The following is a 20,993-nucleotide window of genomic DNA, read 5'->3' as shown; positions in this document are numbered from 1 at the left end:
GTCATACATTTGAGATATGAAGCACTAGTGTCCAAAGCTACAACTTGGACGGGTGCCCGTAATGGTGTGACGGAGTATTTATGGTGATTCCCGCTTCAAGAGCGTATGGTAGCAAGTTAGAATGAATTCCTAAGTGATGTACTTCATGGATATACTATGAGAGTAGTCATTGTAATAGCATTAGGCCTCTTATGAGCCTAAAGTGCCCAGCCGGCCATAGTTTGAGTGTGAACACTTATGGCCATGTATATAATTGAATTTCTCTCATAATACAAGATACTCTCCCATTGTGTTGAGTCTTGCTCTTGCTAATCCTCTTGCTAATCTCTCTTCCCAATGCGCATGCTAGTGAGTGTGTGTGAGTGAGGTGAGGTGAGAGGAGGGACAAGGACCCGTAGTGCAATGCGACGGTGTGACAACACTCACGGGAGATGCGGTGGAATTGCTTCTCAAGGAGTTGAAGAACTTGGAGACCTCAAGGGTTACGAGTTCGGCCATTGGAAAGATCCTCAATCACGATAGTTGCGGTTCACCAGGTAATCTCTTTTTGGATGTGTTTCAAGGAGGGTTAGGCTGAGCCATAACACACACTAATGAGAGGTGGACAAAATAGACACATCATTAGTGGACAAAATAGGCACACTCAACACCTTGTCTTTGCAATATGTTATAAACCATAAATTGGAAGGCTTCTAATATAGATAGTTGCGGTTCACCAGGTAATCTCTTTTTGGATGTGTTTCAAGGAGAGTTAGGGTGAGCCATAACACACACTAATGAGAGGTGGACAAAATAGGCACACTCAACACCTTGTCTTTGCAATATGTTATAAACCATAAATTGGAAGGCTTCTAATATAGATAGCCTCTAGCCCAATCTGCTTTACACATCATCATGCCATGTGGCAACTCCTTTTCCACATTCTTTTATATGTGGTTCTCACCATTTACACAATATCTTATGTGGCATTCTTATATTTCCACAACTCTCAAGATAATAAAATCTTGTTAGTTACTACTCCTCCTAGAGCTATGGTTTCTTTCTATTTCTCATAAACGATTCCTCGTGATGAGGAGCCAGGAATATGGGTGCGATGTGGGTAGATGCATCCTCCTCCTCTTGATGTTACTACAATTGGGGTTTTGGTAGAGAAGACAACTCTGAGGCCTCCACGGTTATTGCTTATGTTCTCTCATTCATTGGAATCAAATGTTTTGTAGTCATGTGAGAAGCTCTCTTTCACAAGCTTCTCTGTCAAGCTTCTAGTTGGAACGAGCCTTTCTTACATTTACACCAACTTTTGTGTACAATTTCCCGGCTTCAGAGTTTCTGATAGTGCTTAATGAGTTCTCTCCTCTCTCTATACCTCCTACTAGGCAACCATTTGTGTGCAACCATCTATTGTTCTCACCTTGTAATACCTCCTTATAATTAACTATTGCTATGACTGAAATCGCTAGCTCCTTCTTCTTCTGGAGAACTACAAAAAGATTTAAATACTCTTCTCTTTTGTGTTTCCTTTATGCTGCTATTAGCTATTGTTGCCTCTGTTTGCCTACTAGGGGACTGTCGCCCGTTGCCTTTCCTCTAATTGCTCACATGCCCTTCTCTCTTATTTCCTCATCAACAATAAAACCCCCTTCACATGGCCACCGTGGCTCACTATTGAGGTCTTATTGTGCATGGTTCTCTTCTTTGCATGGCAAATCTATAACAAGGGTGCTCTTTATTTTGGTTTCTCTCAAGAAACCATAAGGTGCTGACAAAGCTGAAAACCTCAACATGTTTGCTCTCCACTTGCAAACCACAAGTACATCCATTCTTGATGCACACACCATATCGACTCCCAATTGAGCCCACAAAACTTGCTTGCCAAGCGACCTTGCACCTTAACATGCTTCTTTGCCAATGCAAAGATCCATGGAATTTTCAAATCCCAAACCATAACAACCCTTCTCAAAATGAGAATTATCATATGCCCAAATCAAATTTCATGAGGTAAAATTGAAATAAACTAACCTTGTTGATGCAACTCTCTTCTTGGCAGCTTCTTTGATGATGATGGCACCACCTCCAATGTCTTCATGTTGCTGAAATCTGTACTCTTGACTTCGTGGACAACTTCAAGCTACCTCTAATCTTTAAATGAACCATAAAAAAGGCTTAATCACACACAAATTTCTCTCCCTAAGGTAATGAGTGTAACATAGTTTTTTTTCTATACACAAACCATAACATAAATCAATATTCTTTTTTAAAAAAACACCCAATCCAAGCTTAGCTAAACTTTGCTCTGATACCATGTTAAGAATTTGAGATCGTGCTAAGCCTAGTGCTAATCACATATTAAACATATGCTTAGGGAGGATCATAGTAATCAAGAAACTCCATAACGCTCATTACACACTAATGAGAGGTGGACAATATAGGCACACTCAACACCTTGTATTTGCAATATGTTATGAACCATACAATGAAAGGCTTCCAATATAGATAGCCTCTAGCCCAATCTCCTTTACACATCATCATGCCATGTGGCAACTCCTTTTCCACATTCTTTTATGTGGCTCTCACCATTCACACAATATCTTATGTGGCAACTCTCAAGATAATGTCTTGCACCTCTAAGGTGCATTCACACACTCAACCAAATAAACCAAGCTTTATTGTACATTGCACATTTCAACAACGTTATGCTTTTGAATAGTGTGAACCCGAACATTGTGAATGTACCCACTATGCTTTTGAGTAGTGCCACTATGCTTTTGAGTAGTGTGAACCCAAATAGGGTCCCAATTTCTTGCATACAAGTCAAGTGGTGTGCCAAATATATACAACTATACATTCAAATATATGATTTGTACATTAGACAACTTAGCACTGGGAATGTTGAATAGTACATTGTATAGTTACCTTTAAAAAATGACAATCAAATTTTGAGAAATTAGGGACTTTTCTGGAGTTTTGAAAGATCCTAGAGATCAAAATTTTAAGAGGATTGGCTCACATCTAACCTATTCCAATTATTACACTTTCGTCCCAATATAATTTTAAAAAGAAACCTTCATTTGGATGAAGGTGCATAAATATAGTGAGATCCTCACACCAAGCCATCTTAGGATCTCATCACATTCTGGATACCCAAGGAAGTGTGGCAAGCCTTAGATGACAATACTCCTTAGTTACAACAACCAATGAGTAAGAATCCATGGATCTAAGAGAAGGAAACAATGACATAAATGTTAAATACGTGGTGAATGAGGGAACCACAAACCCAATAATGTCGCTTCTCTAACAACAACCTCAAATAGCTTGCTATGGATAGCTTTGAGATTGAGACAAAACCTAATAGAGAGAACCTTGTCTAGGGAGGAATACCTCAAGGAGCTTAGAAACTATTGAACAATTGTGATCAAGAACCTCAAGGAGAGTGGTCAACTTTAGTCGTGGGTTAGTGCAGATGGATATGGTATTACGGCCTCAAGCCAGTAAATTACAAAAGAAGTCTAGGTAACTCTAATAGGGTACACCAAGGTACACCGAACAAGGACTTCAAGAACATGTTAATGGCATGTCAATAGATGATGTGTATCTATGAGAAGCAAAGGGAGATGGAAGAAATGGTAAGACATCATCGTAGTTAGAATCAACCTGTGAGTAACCTGACTACTATTCAAGGAAGTGGATAGGAGATGCCTATGATAGGCTACTAGACCATCAAGCTAACTATTTCTCCATTGAGAATAACCATCTCTTTCAAATAGCCTTTGGTTAAAAATTTTGTTCAAAAGCAATCAACAAATGACACTCCTCAATGGGATACCATAGCATGCATGGTGTGCTTGGCCAAGAATACACACACATAGACACCATTGGCTAGAAATGAACACAAAGCATAACACTAAGATGATTACAAGAAATTAGTAAACCAAGGCTCTAATAGTTACCTAGACATTTGAAACCTTCACTAATAATTGCACTACTAAGGATATATGGATGCTATACCACCCATATTTCTCAATAGATACAAATAACAAGCCTTCTCAAATAACAAGCCTTCTCAAATGTTAGTCAATGAGCTAGGCGTAGCAATTTTGGAATGGTTGGGACCTAAATGTAATACCCAATAAAGAATGTTTTACCAATCCAAAAAGCTATAATTCCACCAACTCCCTCATGAAAAACATGCGGCATGGATAATTGTTGTACAAGGATTGTCCATTGTGAGAGAGAAAGGTTTTTCCTATCATGCAACTAATATTAAAGTAGTAAGTGTGTAGCAAGGAAAAGTAACTTCAATAACTTCACTGTAGTAAGTGTGTAGCAACATGAAAAGTGCTACTAGTATCAATGTTGTATTTTTAAATGCTCTCATTCAATTGCAAGCAAAAAAAAAAAAGGGAGAATCTATTCTCCAAAACACGAAACCCAAAGAAAACGAGTCAAGAAGGTGGATAGAGGTGAGGACCAAGTTGTGGTCTAGAGAGTGGATCAGATGATGACACAACTACAATCACCAGTACTCCTCGTTCTAAGGAATACATGTTGTTGGAATAGGCTACAGCCACTACATGTTATTTGAATAGGCTACAACCATGATGACACAACTACATTCACTACTCGACCTTCTAAGGAATACATGTTGTTGGAATAGGCTACAACCATGATGACACAACTACATTCACTACTCGACCTTCTAAGGAATACATGTTGTTGGAATAGGCTACAACCACTACATGTTGTTTAAATAGGCTACAACCATGATGACACAACTACATTCACTACTCGACCTTCTAAGGAATACATGTTGTTGGAATAGGCTAAGAAAACAACAAGCAAGTAAAAAGAGCTTCCACTGAGAACACTAGGAGGATTGTGCAAATACCCTAATCCCAAGAAGGAAAATAGTAGGCTAGAGGAAGATACCAATTTGGTATGGGAGTACCAAACATAAAGCTCAAGGCTAGCAATAATATTAAAACCATATATCTAAATGTCAAGGTAGCTCTGGAGTCTATGAAACCATTACACATTCTAAGCCAAATTCTAAAGCTTCCAAAAGAGTAATCTAATCGAGACTATGAAATTTTCTTGATGTCCAAAATTTTTAAAGGCATGTGCCTCGAGAGAAAATATTAGTTCATTAATCACTTGCAAGTGATTCTGCGAATCATGAGAGGAACATGAGAAAGTAGCCAAGTAATATAGTAAGTCTCATTGCATTCCTATCAAAGTCAGAATGCCTATTGGGTTGATAATATGAAGAAAACCCACTTCTTGGATAGAACACAATGGATGTAAATATGTAAGCATGACATGTTCGAAAGTGTGCTTCAATAATTGTCTACATGAAAAATTAAGCCCTAGTATAATGGAAGAACTTGAAGGGTAAGAATTGGCCAGCATCCTAGTAAGTAATCTTAGAGATTACTATGTGAATGATGATACCAATGCCATGCTCTCATTGTATATAGGTTGGGAAACCATAGCTATATCCTAGATGGGGGTGCATGTGTTACAATTGTAACTAAGGATTGCTGGTAGAAATGAGGCAAACTCTACATTTGTAACATATAGAACTCATTATGAAGATGGTAAATAGTACAATCACTATGCCAATGGGAATACTCCCCCTAATTTGAAGATCAAAATCTTTGTGGTCATACTTTTGTGTTGACGGACTTCCTTACGCATCCACATTCTTACGATGTCCTTTTAGGCGGACCCTTTATGAGGAAATCTAGACTCATCCATGATTGGTCTATGGATCACGTGTGCTTAAGGAAGGCTAGATCCATGAGGAAATCTAGACTCATCCATGATTGGTCTATGGATCACGTGTGCTTAAGGAAGGCTAGATCCTAAATGTCAATCTTAAGGCTAGATTCTCAACGTTAATCTTACGATATGAGGGAAGTTTTATAATCAATTAAATTATTTTAGTCCATCAAATATATCACTTTCAAAGTTTGACTTTTATGAGAATGGATGCACTTGTTGGCCATGTGAACACAGCATGGGCCATATAAGTGAGTTATGGGAGATGGACACTTATTTTTTTACAATCATAATACAAATCTTGAGCCCAAGCTCATGGCTATGGTGGTACTCCCTCAAGTGCATATGTGTGGTACTCCACTTGAGTGCATCTCTAACCCTAACCCTAATCTTTCTTTCTTGCAATAGTGGGGGTGGTCCAAATACCATCAATTGACAAAGTTGTGGCAAATTTATCTTTCTTTTGCACTCACTAGAAAATACCAAGCCTTCATTCGACCTAGCGAAGAAAGATTCCCCCAGAACCACGACTCAAGCGCAATCACTTGCAGAGTGATCAAGCCAAATTGCAGAGCTACCGAGACCGGGCATTCAATCAACAAGAACGAGATTACAAAAAGCAAGCACATGCTATAGTCCCTGATCAAAAGCAAGTGAAAAATACCAGCCATTCTATAACTGAAATTTTTTGCACTGGCAGGCGAGGCAACAATTCACAAAATTCTATACATCATTCTTTAACCTATGTTTTCCTTCTTCCATTAGTGGTTAGATAAATTGGGCGTGAGAATAGCTCCTATTAAGTTTGATCATCTGGTTTATATGTGTACTTTTGTGCTTGAATGCAATTTGGATTAATGAGATTGTAACAAATATTCAATAAGCTCACCCCCCCTTCCTTTTCCACAAAATATATATATAAAGATCTTTTGAAATGGACATCCAGGACCTTACTAATCAATTTTCCAAACAAGGAACAAGGAAGTGATTGCAAAGTCCCAACGAGTGTAAAGCCTAGCAAGTCTTGGAAGATGTCTTATTGCTTGTGGTTTAAAGTTCATAAGATTTATAGCTTGAAGAAGATGGCATGAGAGTCAAGCCTTACCAATGTCATTGACCTAATTATTTCCCTATTACATTTCTTAAAGCTTCTTGAGGTTAAATCAGCTAAGGCCCTTAATTCAAGCATAGCCAAAAGAGAATTAAAAGAATTCCAATCACTAATTTTAAAGCCATTTTAAGATGTATACTATCTAAAATAAAACACATTAATTTACCCTAATGTATGTGTTCATGCTTGTTAGAAAGTAGCATGCTTAATATTTTTATTTAAATTTTCTTTCTTGCACCATGCAATGTGAATTACTCAATAACATCTCGCATCTATTTCCATAAACACTTAAAGTTTTCATCTTTTTTTGAAGAAAAATGCTTTAAAGCTCTGTTTGACCATTCCTAGGTTCAGAAAAGTACTTTGCCACTATTGAAAAATGAGCTTAATGCACTTTCTTTTCTTGCACCTTGGCTAATTTTTTCCAAATATTTTATAATGCGAGTGTGGAGAATGCAAGAGTTTACAAGGAGCTTTATGCATTAGGAAGGCATTTTTCCTAGTCTTTCCTACTATTGGGCCTTCACACACACCATATACCATTGTACATGCTAAAGGAAGTATCTAACATTATTGGTTGGAAGGGTATTGAAATGCATAAAGGTGCATTTTATCACATTGCAACACTTACTCTCTCTAAGCTGCCATGGTGTATGATGACAACACAATAAAATCATGTAGACTATTTCATGATAACCGTGTTAGGGTAATGGCATAGACTAGTGTTATCAGACAAGAAATCCATGAAGATACATTGTGATTGGTATGATCTGTCGATGAATGAATCCGAGTGGTTGTAGAGGCCATGGTTGCCAACGTATGTAGCACTTGTAGCTTAAAGATGTGCATGGAATTGTGGTTGTAAGAGGTCATGGTGGGCAATCCCATCATTCACGTTTGGAAAAAATTAGCAGATACTTTGTTCCTTGGATATACTTGCACCATAAATATAAACAATAGAATGATAAAAATTTTATATGTACAAAGTTACAAGAACATAATGAGAATTTGAGATTTAATTTTATTCTAATTGGGACTAGTTTAATCAATAATTAATTGGTTTTTTCCCCCACAAGGGCAAGGAGTTCAGAAAGCAAGATTGCCCACCCATCCTTCCCTTACAAGTGGAGCTTTAAGTGGGCATTATGGGGCCCTACAGGGCGTGGCTTGAAGATAATTTGGGCGGACTCATACAAGGATACGTTGGGAACTAAGATGGGCATGATGAGAACGAGACACAGAAAGGGAACAAAAGGGAGTGGCTATATAAGCCAAGAGGAAAGCCTAGGAACTTTCAAGGCCAGGGCGGCACCAAGGCGGTCTCCACCACCCAAAACAGGGGAAAATTAGCATTAATCAAAACTAATCTCTCTCTCTGTCTCTCTCTCTCTCTCTCTCTCACAGTTAATACTTCTAGTTGCCTGTTCATCCATCATCTTCACAGTTTTCTTGCAGTCACCAGCTGCCACCAGAATCGCCCACCTGAGCTTACTGGCTAAAAGCTATACACACTCTATTTACACACATCATTTTGGGCACTCTCCTCTCTCTCTTTCTCTCTCTCTCTCTCTCTCATATCTTGTTAGTACTTCTAACTTGCCTGCTCATCCATCATCTTCACAGTTTTCTTGCAGTCACCAGCTGCCACCAGAATCGCCCACCTGAGCCTACTGGCTAAAAGCTGCACACACTCTATTTGGGCGCACTCTGATTACACACATCATTTTGGGCACTCTCCTTTGATTATCACTCTCGTTTGGACGCCACCCCATTGAATACAGTGTTGCTTGGGCACCCTCACAAATACTCCAGGCCCTCCCACAACAACTCAACCGTCCTCTCCAATTCTTCTCACCATGTCTGCTTTTAAAAAGTCGTCCAGCAAGATATACAAGGTTTGTTGCCTAATTAAAGAACCTTAAGACACCCGATAGAACCTTAATTAAAGCTAAATCCAAACTTAAACCTAAACCAAGCTAAATGATTAGATAAAAAATGTGGTTAATAGCATAAAATTTCATCTCATAGCATAAATTTCTTAGACTTTTGCGCCTTATAATGCATTACAAGTGTATATACTCATATATTTTCGTTCTAGCTCTTAATGATGCACTAAAAAAGCATCTTATGAACTGCTGCTCCCTTACAAATGTACAATATGAGCCAATTGCTTGCAGGAAAGCCCGTACTATAGTGGCAATGGTTATACAGAAACCCGAAAAAGCGACAATAAGCTCAAGGACCTCTCACCTGCCTCTAGTGATGGCAAAATCTTGGACGACAATAAACCACCCAAATTAGGCATACATTTCAGCGGAATGAAGCTAATCAGAAACCCATCCAAGCATGACACATCTTCAGGTTCATGGAGCAGCCTCTTTGATCATAAGACCACCAGTGACTCCGAGTCTGAATCCGTGAATGGTGATTCCAGAGTTCAGAAGATTGTATCAGGTATTGAGAGGACTTTTTGGAGCTTCAAGGACAGCAAGAAAGTCTCCCTTACAAGCCCTGTTATCATGGAAGAGGACTCTACAAATGAGGATTCAAATGATGGATTGAAAACATCCCATCCAACATCATCACATGGTCAGCATGAGAATTTCGAGCTTGGCAATGGTAACGACGCCTCTTCTGATTCCTTTGCAGTCAGTAAAACCAGTATGTATGACAACCCTTCCAAAATGCTGAAGAGCACATCTGCTACTGCCGCCTTGTCTCAACCACTCCAACCCCTCATCAATGGCTCTGATGCCTCATCTCCACCCCTCAGACCTATTAACAAGAGCTTTGAAACCAGCTCCCAGTCATCTGCAGTTTCTAGTAAACAGGCATTCATTCCATTGAGATCTTACCACTCGACCTCAAGCTCTATTAGCTCTCTCACAGAGTTGGAAGACCTCGCATTGCCCCCCGTCTTCTTGAGAAAACCCAAACCAATCCATGAATCAAACGAAGAAGCATGGGTGGGATTAGCTAGTGATACGAAAGCATTTGAAAACAGTTCAACCTTGGAAAAAGATGGTAGCAGAAGCTTGGATACACACAAACAAAGAAGTTTGTCACCAGAAGTCCATTCACACAAGTCCTCGGCAAGCCCACCTAAGCACACCATGGACTCAAAACAAGCAATTGACCATTTCCTGGCAAATGGAAAGATGAAGCCAAATGATAGTTATACCTTTGATATCACTTTAGAGCCTGTCAATACAACACAAAAAGTATCCACTTCTGACAAAGTCACGGGTCGTGTACATTTAGATGCAGATGAGCCTTGTGAATCTCAGCTGCATAAAGCTGACAGCGTGGACACCTTGGATACTTGGGCTTCAAAGTTTGAAGACAGTAACATGAACATAAGAAGCAAGGATCATCATACAGCAATCAAAATTAGGGGTGGTCATAAGGATGAGAAGGTCTTCCTTTCTGGTGTTGCATCTGCTTTCTATAATGGTGGAAGCTTGGGCTTGGGTGGGGTACTATCCTGTTGCAGCATTTCCAAGGTCAATGAGTTTCTCAAGGATAGGCAGAATGAGCTCAGTGCAGGGGTACCCGGAAAGTGGCTCACCATTGTCCTTGGAGGAGAATCTTCAGGTAAAAATCCCCATCATCAATTATATGCATTTTTCCTGTCAACTGATAACTGATACGATCAACTTTGCCAACAGATTTGAGCACGATTGTCACCACCATCATGTATGCATACTTTCTCACTCTTACAACAAAACCAGATCAGCTCTGTATTGTTCCACTTGTAAACATGGCACGGGCAGATCTGAACCTGCATCCTGAAGTCTCATGGCTATTTACATCCTGTGGCCTTGACACGGCTTCTTTGCTATTCTTGGATGAGGTATGCATGTTTGGTAGTTGAAACTGCCACTCAAGAGGTTTTTATGAGGAAGTGGGATAACTTCCTTCCATAACTCTGAAAAATCCACTTTTGAAATCAGATCAGCCTTCCCTATTACCACAGATTTGGCAGCCTACGACTAGTGCTTGTCAATCACAGCAAGCTTTGCCCAAGCCAAGAGGTAATAATCTCATGCAACTCCATCAGTATTTAGCTATGTACACCCCAGAATACAAATAGCATACCCAGCTCCAATTCTAATATTTCAGCGTGTTTTTTTTTGTTTTTTGAGGTGGAGGAAGGAGGAGGGGGGGCGGGGGGGCGGGGGGGGGGGGGGGGGGGGGGGGGGGGGCGTGTTGGTGTTGGTTTGGGAGGGGAGTGGTGGGGGGGTTTGTGTGTTGTAAATTAGAAGCTTTCTTCGCCTGATTAATCTGTACTCCAGGTCATGTTTATGCTGACCCTTTGATGTATGGTCTATGAATGCCACAGAATCTGAAGGACGACGTCGAAGAAATATTGGACATTCATGCCGAGGTACAAATAATTTGCTACACTTTTGCAGGGTCAGATTTGGTACATTAGAGGACAGAGAAAACCACAACATCAACATTCAAACATCAAGTCTGTCAAAAACCTGTAGGACTGCCTGGCCTTTTAAAGACCTGATACTATCACGGCTGTAGTTGCAAATGAAACAAGTATCTTACCTTTCTCCTGTACCATAAACTACATACATGTACAGAAAGAGCATTTACGTCAAATTTCTTCTTCTTCATCTTGCTCCTCAATCGGTAGCTCAGTAATTGGGTCTTCTCATACACTAGATCATGGAAAAAAGGGTGACATGCCTAACGTTCCTTACCATGATGACTCCTTTTTCCAAGGCCAATCCATATGTGTACAGTATGTGCCACACCCAACACTTCTAACCATTCTTGATCACTGTTATGGAGACACGTTCTGTTTTGGCCTCAATTCTCTGTTTTAGACACCTTTTCATGTGTTGCTTATATAAAGTGGCATCTGTCTTTCAGATTGATTGTGTCTACCCTCACTTGAAAACGATAATATCAGATGAGGTAGGATCTTTGCCCTCTAAACTGTATTAAGTATGAAACACGTGCTTGAGTGCAGCAACACTTATAGCAATGACTCGTGATGGTGATGGTGATGGTGATGGTGCTGTTTCCGTACAGGATGTTGGATCAAGCTGCACAATAGTAGCAGAAAGTTTTGTCAAGCACCACCCTGAGCTGCTGGCAGGAAGAGCCGTTTGCAGACTCATGGTAACATTACCAATAATAATCCCACGCCATTCATGAGCTGTGCATATGTATTTAGTGAAATGCAGATAAAAATATCACGTAAACACGAGTCCTTGAAGGGTTTTACAAATATAACACTTCAAAAGTGAGACCTTACTTGCCAGTCCCTCATGGACAGGAAATCTCCAGCCTCCAACCTCCAGCCGTTGGGAGATGCCTGTAAGGACCCTAAAAGTAGCTTAACACTTCTTTCATTGGTTTCTTTTGTAGTTGGCAGCAATTCTGTTAGATACGACAAACCTATCGACTGACAAGACTACTCGCCGCGATATTTCTATGGCAACAATGTTACTAAACGGAGCCGGACGCTTTGGACGGAACGGATTATTCAAAATTTGTATGTGCATGAGGAACCTCATCAAGACCAACACATCCACATTTGCATCTAAATGCCTGTTCTGCAAGGCTAGATCCATTTTAGTTTTAGCATCAAGACAAGTTTTTTTGAAGGTTGAATAGCAATGTTATGGGCAAACCCAAATGTTTGATGATGCAGTGAAACAGAAGTCTCATGATCTGTCCAGCATGAACACCAATGAGATTCTGCGCAAGCAATTCAAGCAGTTGAATTTCAGCTCCTCAGGTACAAGGGCCTTTCTCATGTGAAATGCTTGTAATTTCTAGCATAGAGAAAAAAAAATGCAGGTATAAATGCGTGTGTACGGTGTGTGCGTGAATGTGCACAAGCATGTGCATTGTGTGTGCATGTGTGCACGTATATCTGTATGTACATGTGTACACATGCATATATGCATGCATGTATGTAACGTGTGAGAAACACAGAATACTGGTTCATAATGGAATGCAGAAATAGCTTCTTTGAGCTAGGGTTTTGTTAAGATGGACTCTGTTTAAGCAAGGGGTTTTGCACAAAACTGTAGATTCACGATGCAATGCCTGTTTACCCTAGGGTTCCCTGTTTGGACTAGGGTTAGGAGTGCTGGTTCACAAAGAAGCCTGTTTTGAACTAAAGCTTTCTGTTTGAGCAAGGGTTTCCGTTTGAGCTGGGGTTCCATGGTTGGGCTCGATTTTCCCGCTTGAGCTAGGGTTTTCTGTTTGATGATTGAGCTAGGGTTTCTCTGTTTCAACTAGGGTTACTGTTACGGCAAGGGCTTGTATGTTTAAGCTAGGGTTTCTCTGTTTGAGCTAGGGTTTACTGAATAACGCACCTGCAAGAATCCATCAAGACTGCATCTGATGAACTGAATTACATGGTATGTTGGATGTGGAAGAGAGAGGGCGCACATACATTTTCATTCGTGCTTTGTCGTTGTTGAGCAGATGAAGCATCAGAGAGCGTGGGGATGAGCTCGTTGCCCATCCCTTTGAGCGAAGTGCTGAGATGGGAAGAAAATTCAGCCCTCACCATAGCAGAGTTCCGAAGTAAGCATCCATATCTCTCTCTCTCTCTCTCTCTCTCTCTCTCTCTCACTCTCAGTTTCATTCCCTACACTGTCTCTCTCTCTAACCTATGACAATAAGCATCTCTCCCTACACTTTCTTTCCTTTCTTTTTCATTTCTTTTTTCCCTTGGAGTATATCCATCTGTTCATCTACTCACAACCAACCCCCCTCGCGTAGCTCACTGGCATCTAACCTCGGTGAGTCCATCCATCTCTACTAGTAGTATCAACTTGAGTGGCGGTAAGGGCTCTTGCCCTACACCGCGAGAGACAGCCTTCTCCTAATGATGGCATGCGGCCCATCAATTCCGTCTCTAAAATAACCCTCGCAATACAAAAACTTGAGTGACCACCCCAAGATGCTTGGTCTCGCACCCAAATGCGATACAATTTATAGCGGCAGATGGCTCAAATGCCACCTGTGGGTTTACTACGAGGGTTTGTACTCCAACTCCCCCCTTCCTTGCGCTTTCTTGCAACATTTTTATGCCTACCAAGAAGGGCTTGTGACTTGGGGAGAGTAGAGGCACCAAGTAAACATCCTAACAACCCTTAGTATTGTGACCACTTCCACGACCACAAGTTGTAACACCTTTGGACTAGAAAACCAACTTTCACATCTCTATGCTCCTTTGCATTGGTGGGAATATAAATTGAAGAAAGAAGATGTTTATGCCTATGCGCATTAGCTGGATGATAAGCATAATTTTAGTAGAATCGAGTCTTCACCTACATCCTTGAAATTATGTCTCCTTATCTTGGAGGTAGAAGGAAACTTCCTTTGTAGGCTTATGTGTCTCACAATATCACAATTGGAAGAAAAAATTATGTCCTAGATGGAGATCATTAAGACTTACAAGGGGCATAACCTTGTGCAAATCATGAGTGAATTGCCTTGGCCAAAGCTAAGATATCAAATTTGTTCACTCACAACACTTTTAGAGGCCCAGCTTTTTCTCGTCTTTTAAAATTCACCATAAATAGTTTGCATGTGTTTAGGGTTGACTTTGTACTATTCGTATTCTAGTTGAACATGAGAATGTTTTCTATTATATTATTCTTGATCTCTAAATAATGCTTAAGTGCCAAAATTTCGTAAGCATATTTGCTCATTTTTTACCCACGCATTGTAATACAAAATCTACACTTTCAAAATTTCATGAAACTTACATGATGTTTTAAACTATCTCTTGGTTATTTTCATTATAGGATCAATGGACTTGAGTATTTTCATGCTTGTTACTGGATATTATGAGACTTCGGACATATTTAAGGTTTGGAATATCTAGCATTCCTAAGCCATTTGATTTATTTTAGCTTATCACCTATATATAATGTACTTTAAGGAGAGTTTCTTTCCACAAAAAATGCCATGCAACAATTAGAAGAACAAAAATACCTACTTGCTAAAAATAATATTTTTAAATTTTATTATTTACACAGAGGGAGGTATTCTTAGTTGCTGAAGACAATCAACTGATTGACAACATCTCCAATTTTATTTTAGCCAACAACAAGGGTGTGAAGTTCACAACTATGCTCTTACCAGGTTTGATCTTCTCATTTCAACCTTGTTGATCTGACTCTATAAAAAGGGTAAAATTTTCTTTGAATACAAATTTCTTACAAACTATTTGTCAATTTGTGCTCTAAATTTTTCCCATTCCTACTTTTGTTTTCTTGTTTGAAGACAATGAAATTAAACATATCATCTTTTTGTACATAAAAGTCCCTAAGTTAATATTAGGATATTGATGTTGTAGTACTTATAAATTGTTTCACTAATGACAGGACTTCCAGTAGGAATGAAAGGTTTTATACTAGAAGGTAAGAGGGTTTCAAGAATCCTTATACAAAGAATTATAGAAGATTTTTTCTTAAGGTAGTTTCTTCACATAACATCTTCAAAATAATACTTCCAAACTATTTGTATCATACAAGGGGGACTTCTTGTAAAATTGACCAGTTATGATCACTGCAAAGTTAGCGAATCTCATGGTTTTACCTCCTTGGCTATGTAAACTTCATTAATATCAAACAAGAATTCTCACTCAAAATGTCTTTTTTCAGAGATCATTCATAAATATTTAAAGTTTACATGTTTCCCAAGAAAGTATTTATTACATGTCAATTGAAAATTTTCATATACATATTTTTCTTCATGCAAAATTCTCTCCTGTTGAGTGTGCTATATGTATAAGCTCTTGAAAAGTCCTCCCACCTTTACAAAAACAACATTTGGTTGATTATTTTATGATTGAAAGAGAGTTTTCAATTAACCTTAGGAAAATAAGAAGTCTTAAAAATAGACCATTTTTGCTCCTGCATCAAACAAACATTCAAGGCTTATACAAGGCATCATTATGTGTGCATTGTTGTGTGTGTGTATTCTCGAAGGGTGATGTATACTTATCATTGCACTCTCAAATTTGAGCAAACTCTATAATTATAGCTTTGAGTTCAAGGTAACTATTATACAATGTTGCTCACATGTGTGCTTATAGTAAAAGAGAAGTTGGTAGCTCTAGGCTTATTGTGCCTCAAATCTATTCCACAAAACTTGTTGTAATAATTTTGCTTCCCATCCAAGGATAACTGAATTAAGTCTATCTCATGGCATGTGAAAAGAACTTTTCCACTTGTCATTTCCACTTAGAGGAGAGGCATTAAGACAAGAAATGCAGAAGAGGCGGAATGGGTAGATTCTAGTTGATGGAAGCAATGATGCAAGTTGTATGATGATGGCACATGGGTTGATTAAGAGAATCATGGAGAGGTTGAAGAATGATTGTATGAGATTTGGTGGAGATGATTGTGGGCTATGTGCTCCTTCGGAGAGCTAATGATATACTCCCAAGCTCATTATAGAGTTGTTTTGAAAAAGATTATGGTGGTTTTGAGCCTCATTAAGCTTCTTAAATTAGTGTTAATCTCTCTCCTTATCAATCATGAAGATATTGCGATTTTAAACCTCCTTAGATCCCTATTTTTCCACTATAGACACACAAACAAGCATGTGTGCATGTTAGCCTAGTTTTTTCTTTGGAATATTTATGGCAATTTATTGTTTCTTATCAACACTCCTTGTGGTACATTTTCAAAGTTGTAACTCTATATAAATAAGATGCTTCAAAGTAAATAATAATCACTTGTTATAACATTTTTATTATCATTTATGTATTATCACTTTTATTTAACCTTGATTTTTAATATTTGGATCTCTCTCTCTCTCTCTCTCTCTCTCTCTCTCTCTCTCTCTCTCTCTCTCTCATTGTTACCAGTCTTCCATCTTTTGCATTTGCTAGCATAACTCCACAAATGAGATAATCTTACCCACCATGACTCTTGTGAGCATAGTAGCAATGTGTGTGTGTGTGTGTGTGTGTGTGTCTGTGTGTGTGTGTGTGTGTGTGTGTGTGTGTGAAGAAGAAAGGGTTTTATTTTCAAATTTAGTGTATGTGTGTGTGTGAAGAAGAAAGGGTTTTATTTTCACATTTAGATGTTGATTTTTATGTTGTTTTCTATTTTATTAAAGGGATGTGGAAACCAAAGGGAAGCCTTATCAAAGGGTTGCATTGCTTGGAATAGATTAAAATTCTTCTAATTTTGCATTTTTTTAATTTTTATTCATTTCTATCCTAAGTATGTGGAAACCAAAGGGAAAGGGTTGCATTGCTTAAAATAGATTAAAATTATTTTAATTTTAGATTTTTTATTTTTGTTCATTTTTTCCAAAAATAAAAAAAATCCATAGAAATTGAGCTTAATACATTTAGTTGATTAATAATTTAGATGCATTCTGATCAATTTAAATTGTAAAAAAGTAGAAGAAGAACTTGATTTTTCCCAAAATTTGACCAAAAACTTGTAAGCATTTCTCCAAAACTTGCTATGGTATGTCATACAAGTGTAATGTATATTTTAATTGAACAGTATTCATGAGATAATTTGAGAATAATCTTGTCCACTTTTAACAAATCAAAAATTGACAATGGCACCCAATTAGTCCAATCATACACTAGTAGGCACGTCCAATTGTACATTGTATAAGTTCCGTTTGTTAATCGATACCCCATACCATTGGACCATTTGATTTGTACATTGTATTTTCAATTATATGCCATACTAGGTGAGAAAGATGAATTATTTCCAATCATATGATAGTCGAGATGAACTCTTTCCAATCTATGTAAGACTCGGTGTGAACAAGATGAATTGTTTCCAATCATACAGACAGACAAGATGTTTGTTTAATCATACGATGATACGACTAGGTGAACAACATGGATTGTTTCCAATCATAGATGAACAATTCAAGGTCATATGGTTGAATGGTACATTGTACTTGAACCTGAATAGTGTGAACATTTGAATCATATAGTTGAATGGTACATTATACTTTTAAATAGTGTGAACGCGAACATTGTGAATAGTACATTGTACTTGTGAATGGTATGTTTGTTAAGAATTTGAGATTGTGCTAAGACTAGTGCTAATCATATATTAAACATTTGCTTAGGGAGGCTCGTAGAGTAATTAAAAAACTCCATAATGCTAATTGCACACTAATGAGAGGTGGACAAGATAGGCACACTCAACACCTTGTATTTGTAATATTTTATAAACCATAAAATGAAAGGCTTCTAATATAGATAGCCAATCTCCTTTACACATCATCATGCCATATGGCAACTCCTTTTCCACATTCTTTTATGTGGCTCTCACCATTCACACAATATCTTATGTGGCATTCTTATCTTTCCACAACTCTCAAGATAATATCTTGCACCTCAAGTCTTGTTGGTTACTACTCCTACTAGAGCTATTGTTTCTTGCTATTGCTCATAGAAGATTCCTCGTGATGAGGAGCCAGGAATATGGGTGCGCCTCCTCCTCCTCTTGATGTTGCTACTATTGGGGTTTTAGTAGAGAAGACAACTATGAGGCCTATGTAGTTATTTCTTTTCTCTCATTCGTTGGAGTCAAATGTTTTGTAGTCATGTCAGAAGCTCTCTTTCACAAGCTTCTAGTTGGAACGGGCCTCTCTTACATTTACACCAGCTTTTGTGTACAATTGTCCGGCTTCACAGTTTATGATAGTGCTCGATAAGTTCTCTCCTCACTCTATACCTCCTACTAGACGGCCATCTATGCGCAACCGTCTATAAATGAACCATAAAAAGTGCTTGATCACACACAAATTGCTCTCCCTAAGATAATGAGTGTAACATAAAAAAAATTCTATACACAAACCATAACATAAATCAATATTCTAAAAATAAACACACCCAATCTAGGCTTAGCTAAACTTTGCTCTGATACCATGTTAAGAATTTAAGATCGTGCTAAGCCTAGTGCTAATAACATATTAAACATATGCTTAGGGAGGCTCATAGTAATCAAGAAACTCCATAATTCTAATTACACACTAATGAGAGGTGGACAAGATAGGCACACTCAACACCTTGTATTTGCAATATGTTATAAACCATACAATGAAAGGATTCCAATATAGATAGCCTCTAGCCCAATCTCCTTTACACATCATCATGCCATGTGGCAACTCCTTTTCCACATTCTTTTATGTGGCTCTCACCATTCACACAATATCTTATGTGGCATTCTTATCTTTCCACAACTCTCAAGATAATATCTTGCACCTCAAGTCTTGTTGGTTACTACTCCTACTAGAGCTATTGTTTCTTGCTATTGCTCATAGAAGATTCCTCATGATGAGGAGCCAGGAATATGGGTGCGCCTCCTCCTCCTCTTGATGTTGCTACTATTGGGGTTTTAGTAGAGAAGACAACTATGAGGCCTATGTAGTTATTTCTTTTCTCTCATTCGTTGGAGTCAAATGTTTTGTAGTCATGTCAGAAGCTCTCTTTCACAAGCTTCTAGTTGGAACGGGCCTCTCTTACATTTACACCAGCTTTTGTGTACAATTGTCCGGCTTCACAGTTTATGATAGTGCTCGATAAGTTCTCTCCTCACTCTATACCTCCTACTAGACGGCCATCTATGCGCAACCGTCTATAAATGAACCATAAAAAGTGCTTGATCACACACAAATTGCTCTCCCTAAGATAATGAGTGTAACATAAAAAAAATTCTATACACAAACCATAACATAAATCAATATTCTAAAAATAAACACACCCAATCTAGGCTTAGCTAAACTTTGCTCTGATACCATGTTAAGAATTTAAGATCGTGCTAAGCCTAGTGCTAATAACATATTAAACATATGCTTAGGGAGGCTCATAGTAATCAAGAAACTCCATAATTCTAATTACACACTAATGAGAGGTGGACAAGATAGGCACACTCAACACCTTGTATTTGCAATATGTTATAAACCATACAATGAAAGGATTCCAATATACATAGCCTTTAGCCCAATCTCCTTTACACATCATCATGCCATGTGGCAACTCCTTTTCCACATTCTTTTATGTGCCTCTCACCATTCACACAATATCTTATGTGGCATTCTTATCTTTCCACAACTCTCAAGATAATATATTGCACCTCTAGGGTGCATTCACACACTCAACCAAATAACCCAAGCTTATGTGGCATTCTTATCTTTCCACAACTCTCAAGATAATATCTTGCACCTCTAGGGTGCATTCACACACTTGACCAAATAACCCAACCTTTATTTTACATTGCACATTTCAACAACGTTGTGCTTTTGAATAGTGTAAACCCGAACATTGTGAATGTACCCACTATGCTTTTGAGTAGTGTGAACCCGAATAGGGTCCCAATTTCTTGTGTACAAGTCAAGTGGTGTGGCAAATATATACAACTATACATTCAAACATATTATTTGTACATTAGACAACTTAGCACTGGGAATGTTGAATAGTACATCATATAGTTGCCAAAAAAAACAATCAAATTTTAAGAAAGTAGGGACTTTTCTAGAGTTTTAAAAGATCCTAGAGACCAAAATTTTAAGAGGATTAGATCACATCTAGCCTAATGCAATTATTACACTTGTGTCCCGATATAATTTTAAAAAGCAACCTTTGTTTGGATGAAAGTGCATAAATAATGTGAGATCCTCATACCAAGCCATCTTAGGATCTCGTCACACTCTAGATACCCAAGGAAGTGTCACAGGCCTTAGATGACAAGACCCCTTAGTTACAACAACCAATGAGTAAGAATCCATGGATCTAAGAGAATGAAGCAATGACATAAATCTTGGAAATGTGGTGAATGAGGGAGCCACAAACAACCTCAAATAGCTTGCTATAGATAGCTTTGAGATTGAGACAAAACCTAATAGAGAGAACCTTGTCCAAGGAGGACTACCTTAAGGAGCTTAGAAACTACTTAACAATCAGGATCAAGAACCTCAATGCGAGTGGTCAACTTTAGTCGTGGTGGGTAGTGTAGATGGATATTATATTACGGCCTGAAGCTAGTAAATTACAAAAGAAGTCTAGATAGGGTACGCAAAGGTACACCGAACAAGGACCTCAAGGACATGTTAATGGTATGTCAATAGA

At 38.4% G+C, this 20,993-nt stretch overlaps 1 protein-coding gene and 1 long non-coding RNA gene across 5 annotated transcripts; one reads left to right on the top strand and one right to left on the bottom strand.

Moving 5' to 3' along the window:
• Positions 1 to 8,512: 8,512 nt before the first annotated feature.
• Positions 8,513 to 15,554, top strand: LOC147626408 (uncharacterized). Its single transcript, XM_086816523.1, has 13 exons — positions 8,513 to 8,784; positions 9,067 to 10,483; positions 10,558 to 10,742; positions 10,843 to 10,923; positions 11,232 to 11,276; positions 11,777 to 11,821; positions 11,939 to 12,028; positions 12,278 to 12,404; positions 12,564 to 12,650; positions 13,349 to 13,450; positions 14,680 to 14,744; positions 14,914 to 15,019; positions 15,262 to 15,554. The coding sequence occupies exons 1-13, from the start codon at positions 8,746 to 8,748 to the stop codon at positions 15,354 to 15,356; spliced, it is 2,484 nt and encodes an 827-aa protein (XP_086672649.1). The 5' UTR covers positions 8,513 to 8,745; the 3' UTR covers positions 15,357 to 15,554.
• On the bottom strand, positions 8,877 to 13,566 carry LOC147626409 (uncharacterized). Of its 4 annotated transcripts, none has more exons than XR_015268587.1 (3): positions 13,317 to 13,566; positions 12,544 to 12,610; positions 8,877 to 11,952 (listed from the first exon to the last, which is right to left on the bottom strand). It is a non-coding gene; the product is annotated as an uncharacterized LOC147626409 (long non-coding RNA). The 4 variants fall into 4 exon arrangements; XR_015268584.1 differs by having other exon boundaries at positions 8,877 to 12,224; positions 13,237 to 13,459; XR_015268585.1 differs by lacking the exon at positions 12,544 to 12,610 and adding an exon at positions 12,165 to 12,224 and having other exon boundaries at positions 11,706 to 11,952; positions 13,237 to 13,459.
• Positions 15,555 to 20,993: the final 5,439 nt, after the last annotated feature.

Source organism: Cibotium barometz, chromosome 22 (genome assembly GCF_041138505.1).
Source record: "Cibotium barometz isolate CiBa-2024 chromosome 22, ASM4113850v1, whole genome shotgun sequence".
NCBI lineage: Eukaryota > Viridiplantae > Streptophyta > Polypodiopsida > Cyatheales > Cibotiaceae > Cibotium > Cibotium barometz.
This window is presented reverse-complemented; position numbering and strand designations above follow the sequence as displayed.

Bases quoted from the DNA above. Each gene is read 5' to 3' on its own strand.
- LOC147626408 (XM_086816523.1), top strand. From the start codon at position 8,746: ATGTCTGCTTTTAAAAAGTCGTCCAGCAAGATATACAAG. The intron at 10,924-11,231 runs GTAATAATCTCA...TGAATGCCACAG, and splicing joins AGCTTTGCCCAAGCCAAGAG to AATCTGAAGGACGACGTCGA. The intron at 14,745-14,913 runs GTTTGGAATATC...TTATTTACACAG, and splicing joins AGACTTCGGACATATTTAAG to AGGGAGGTATTCTTAGTTGC.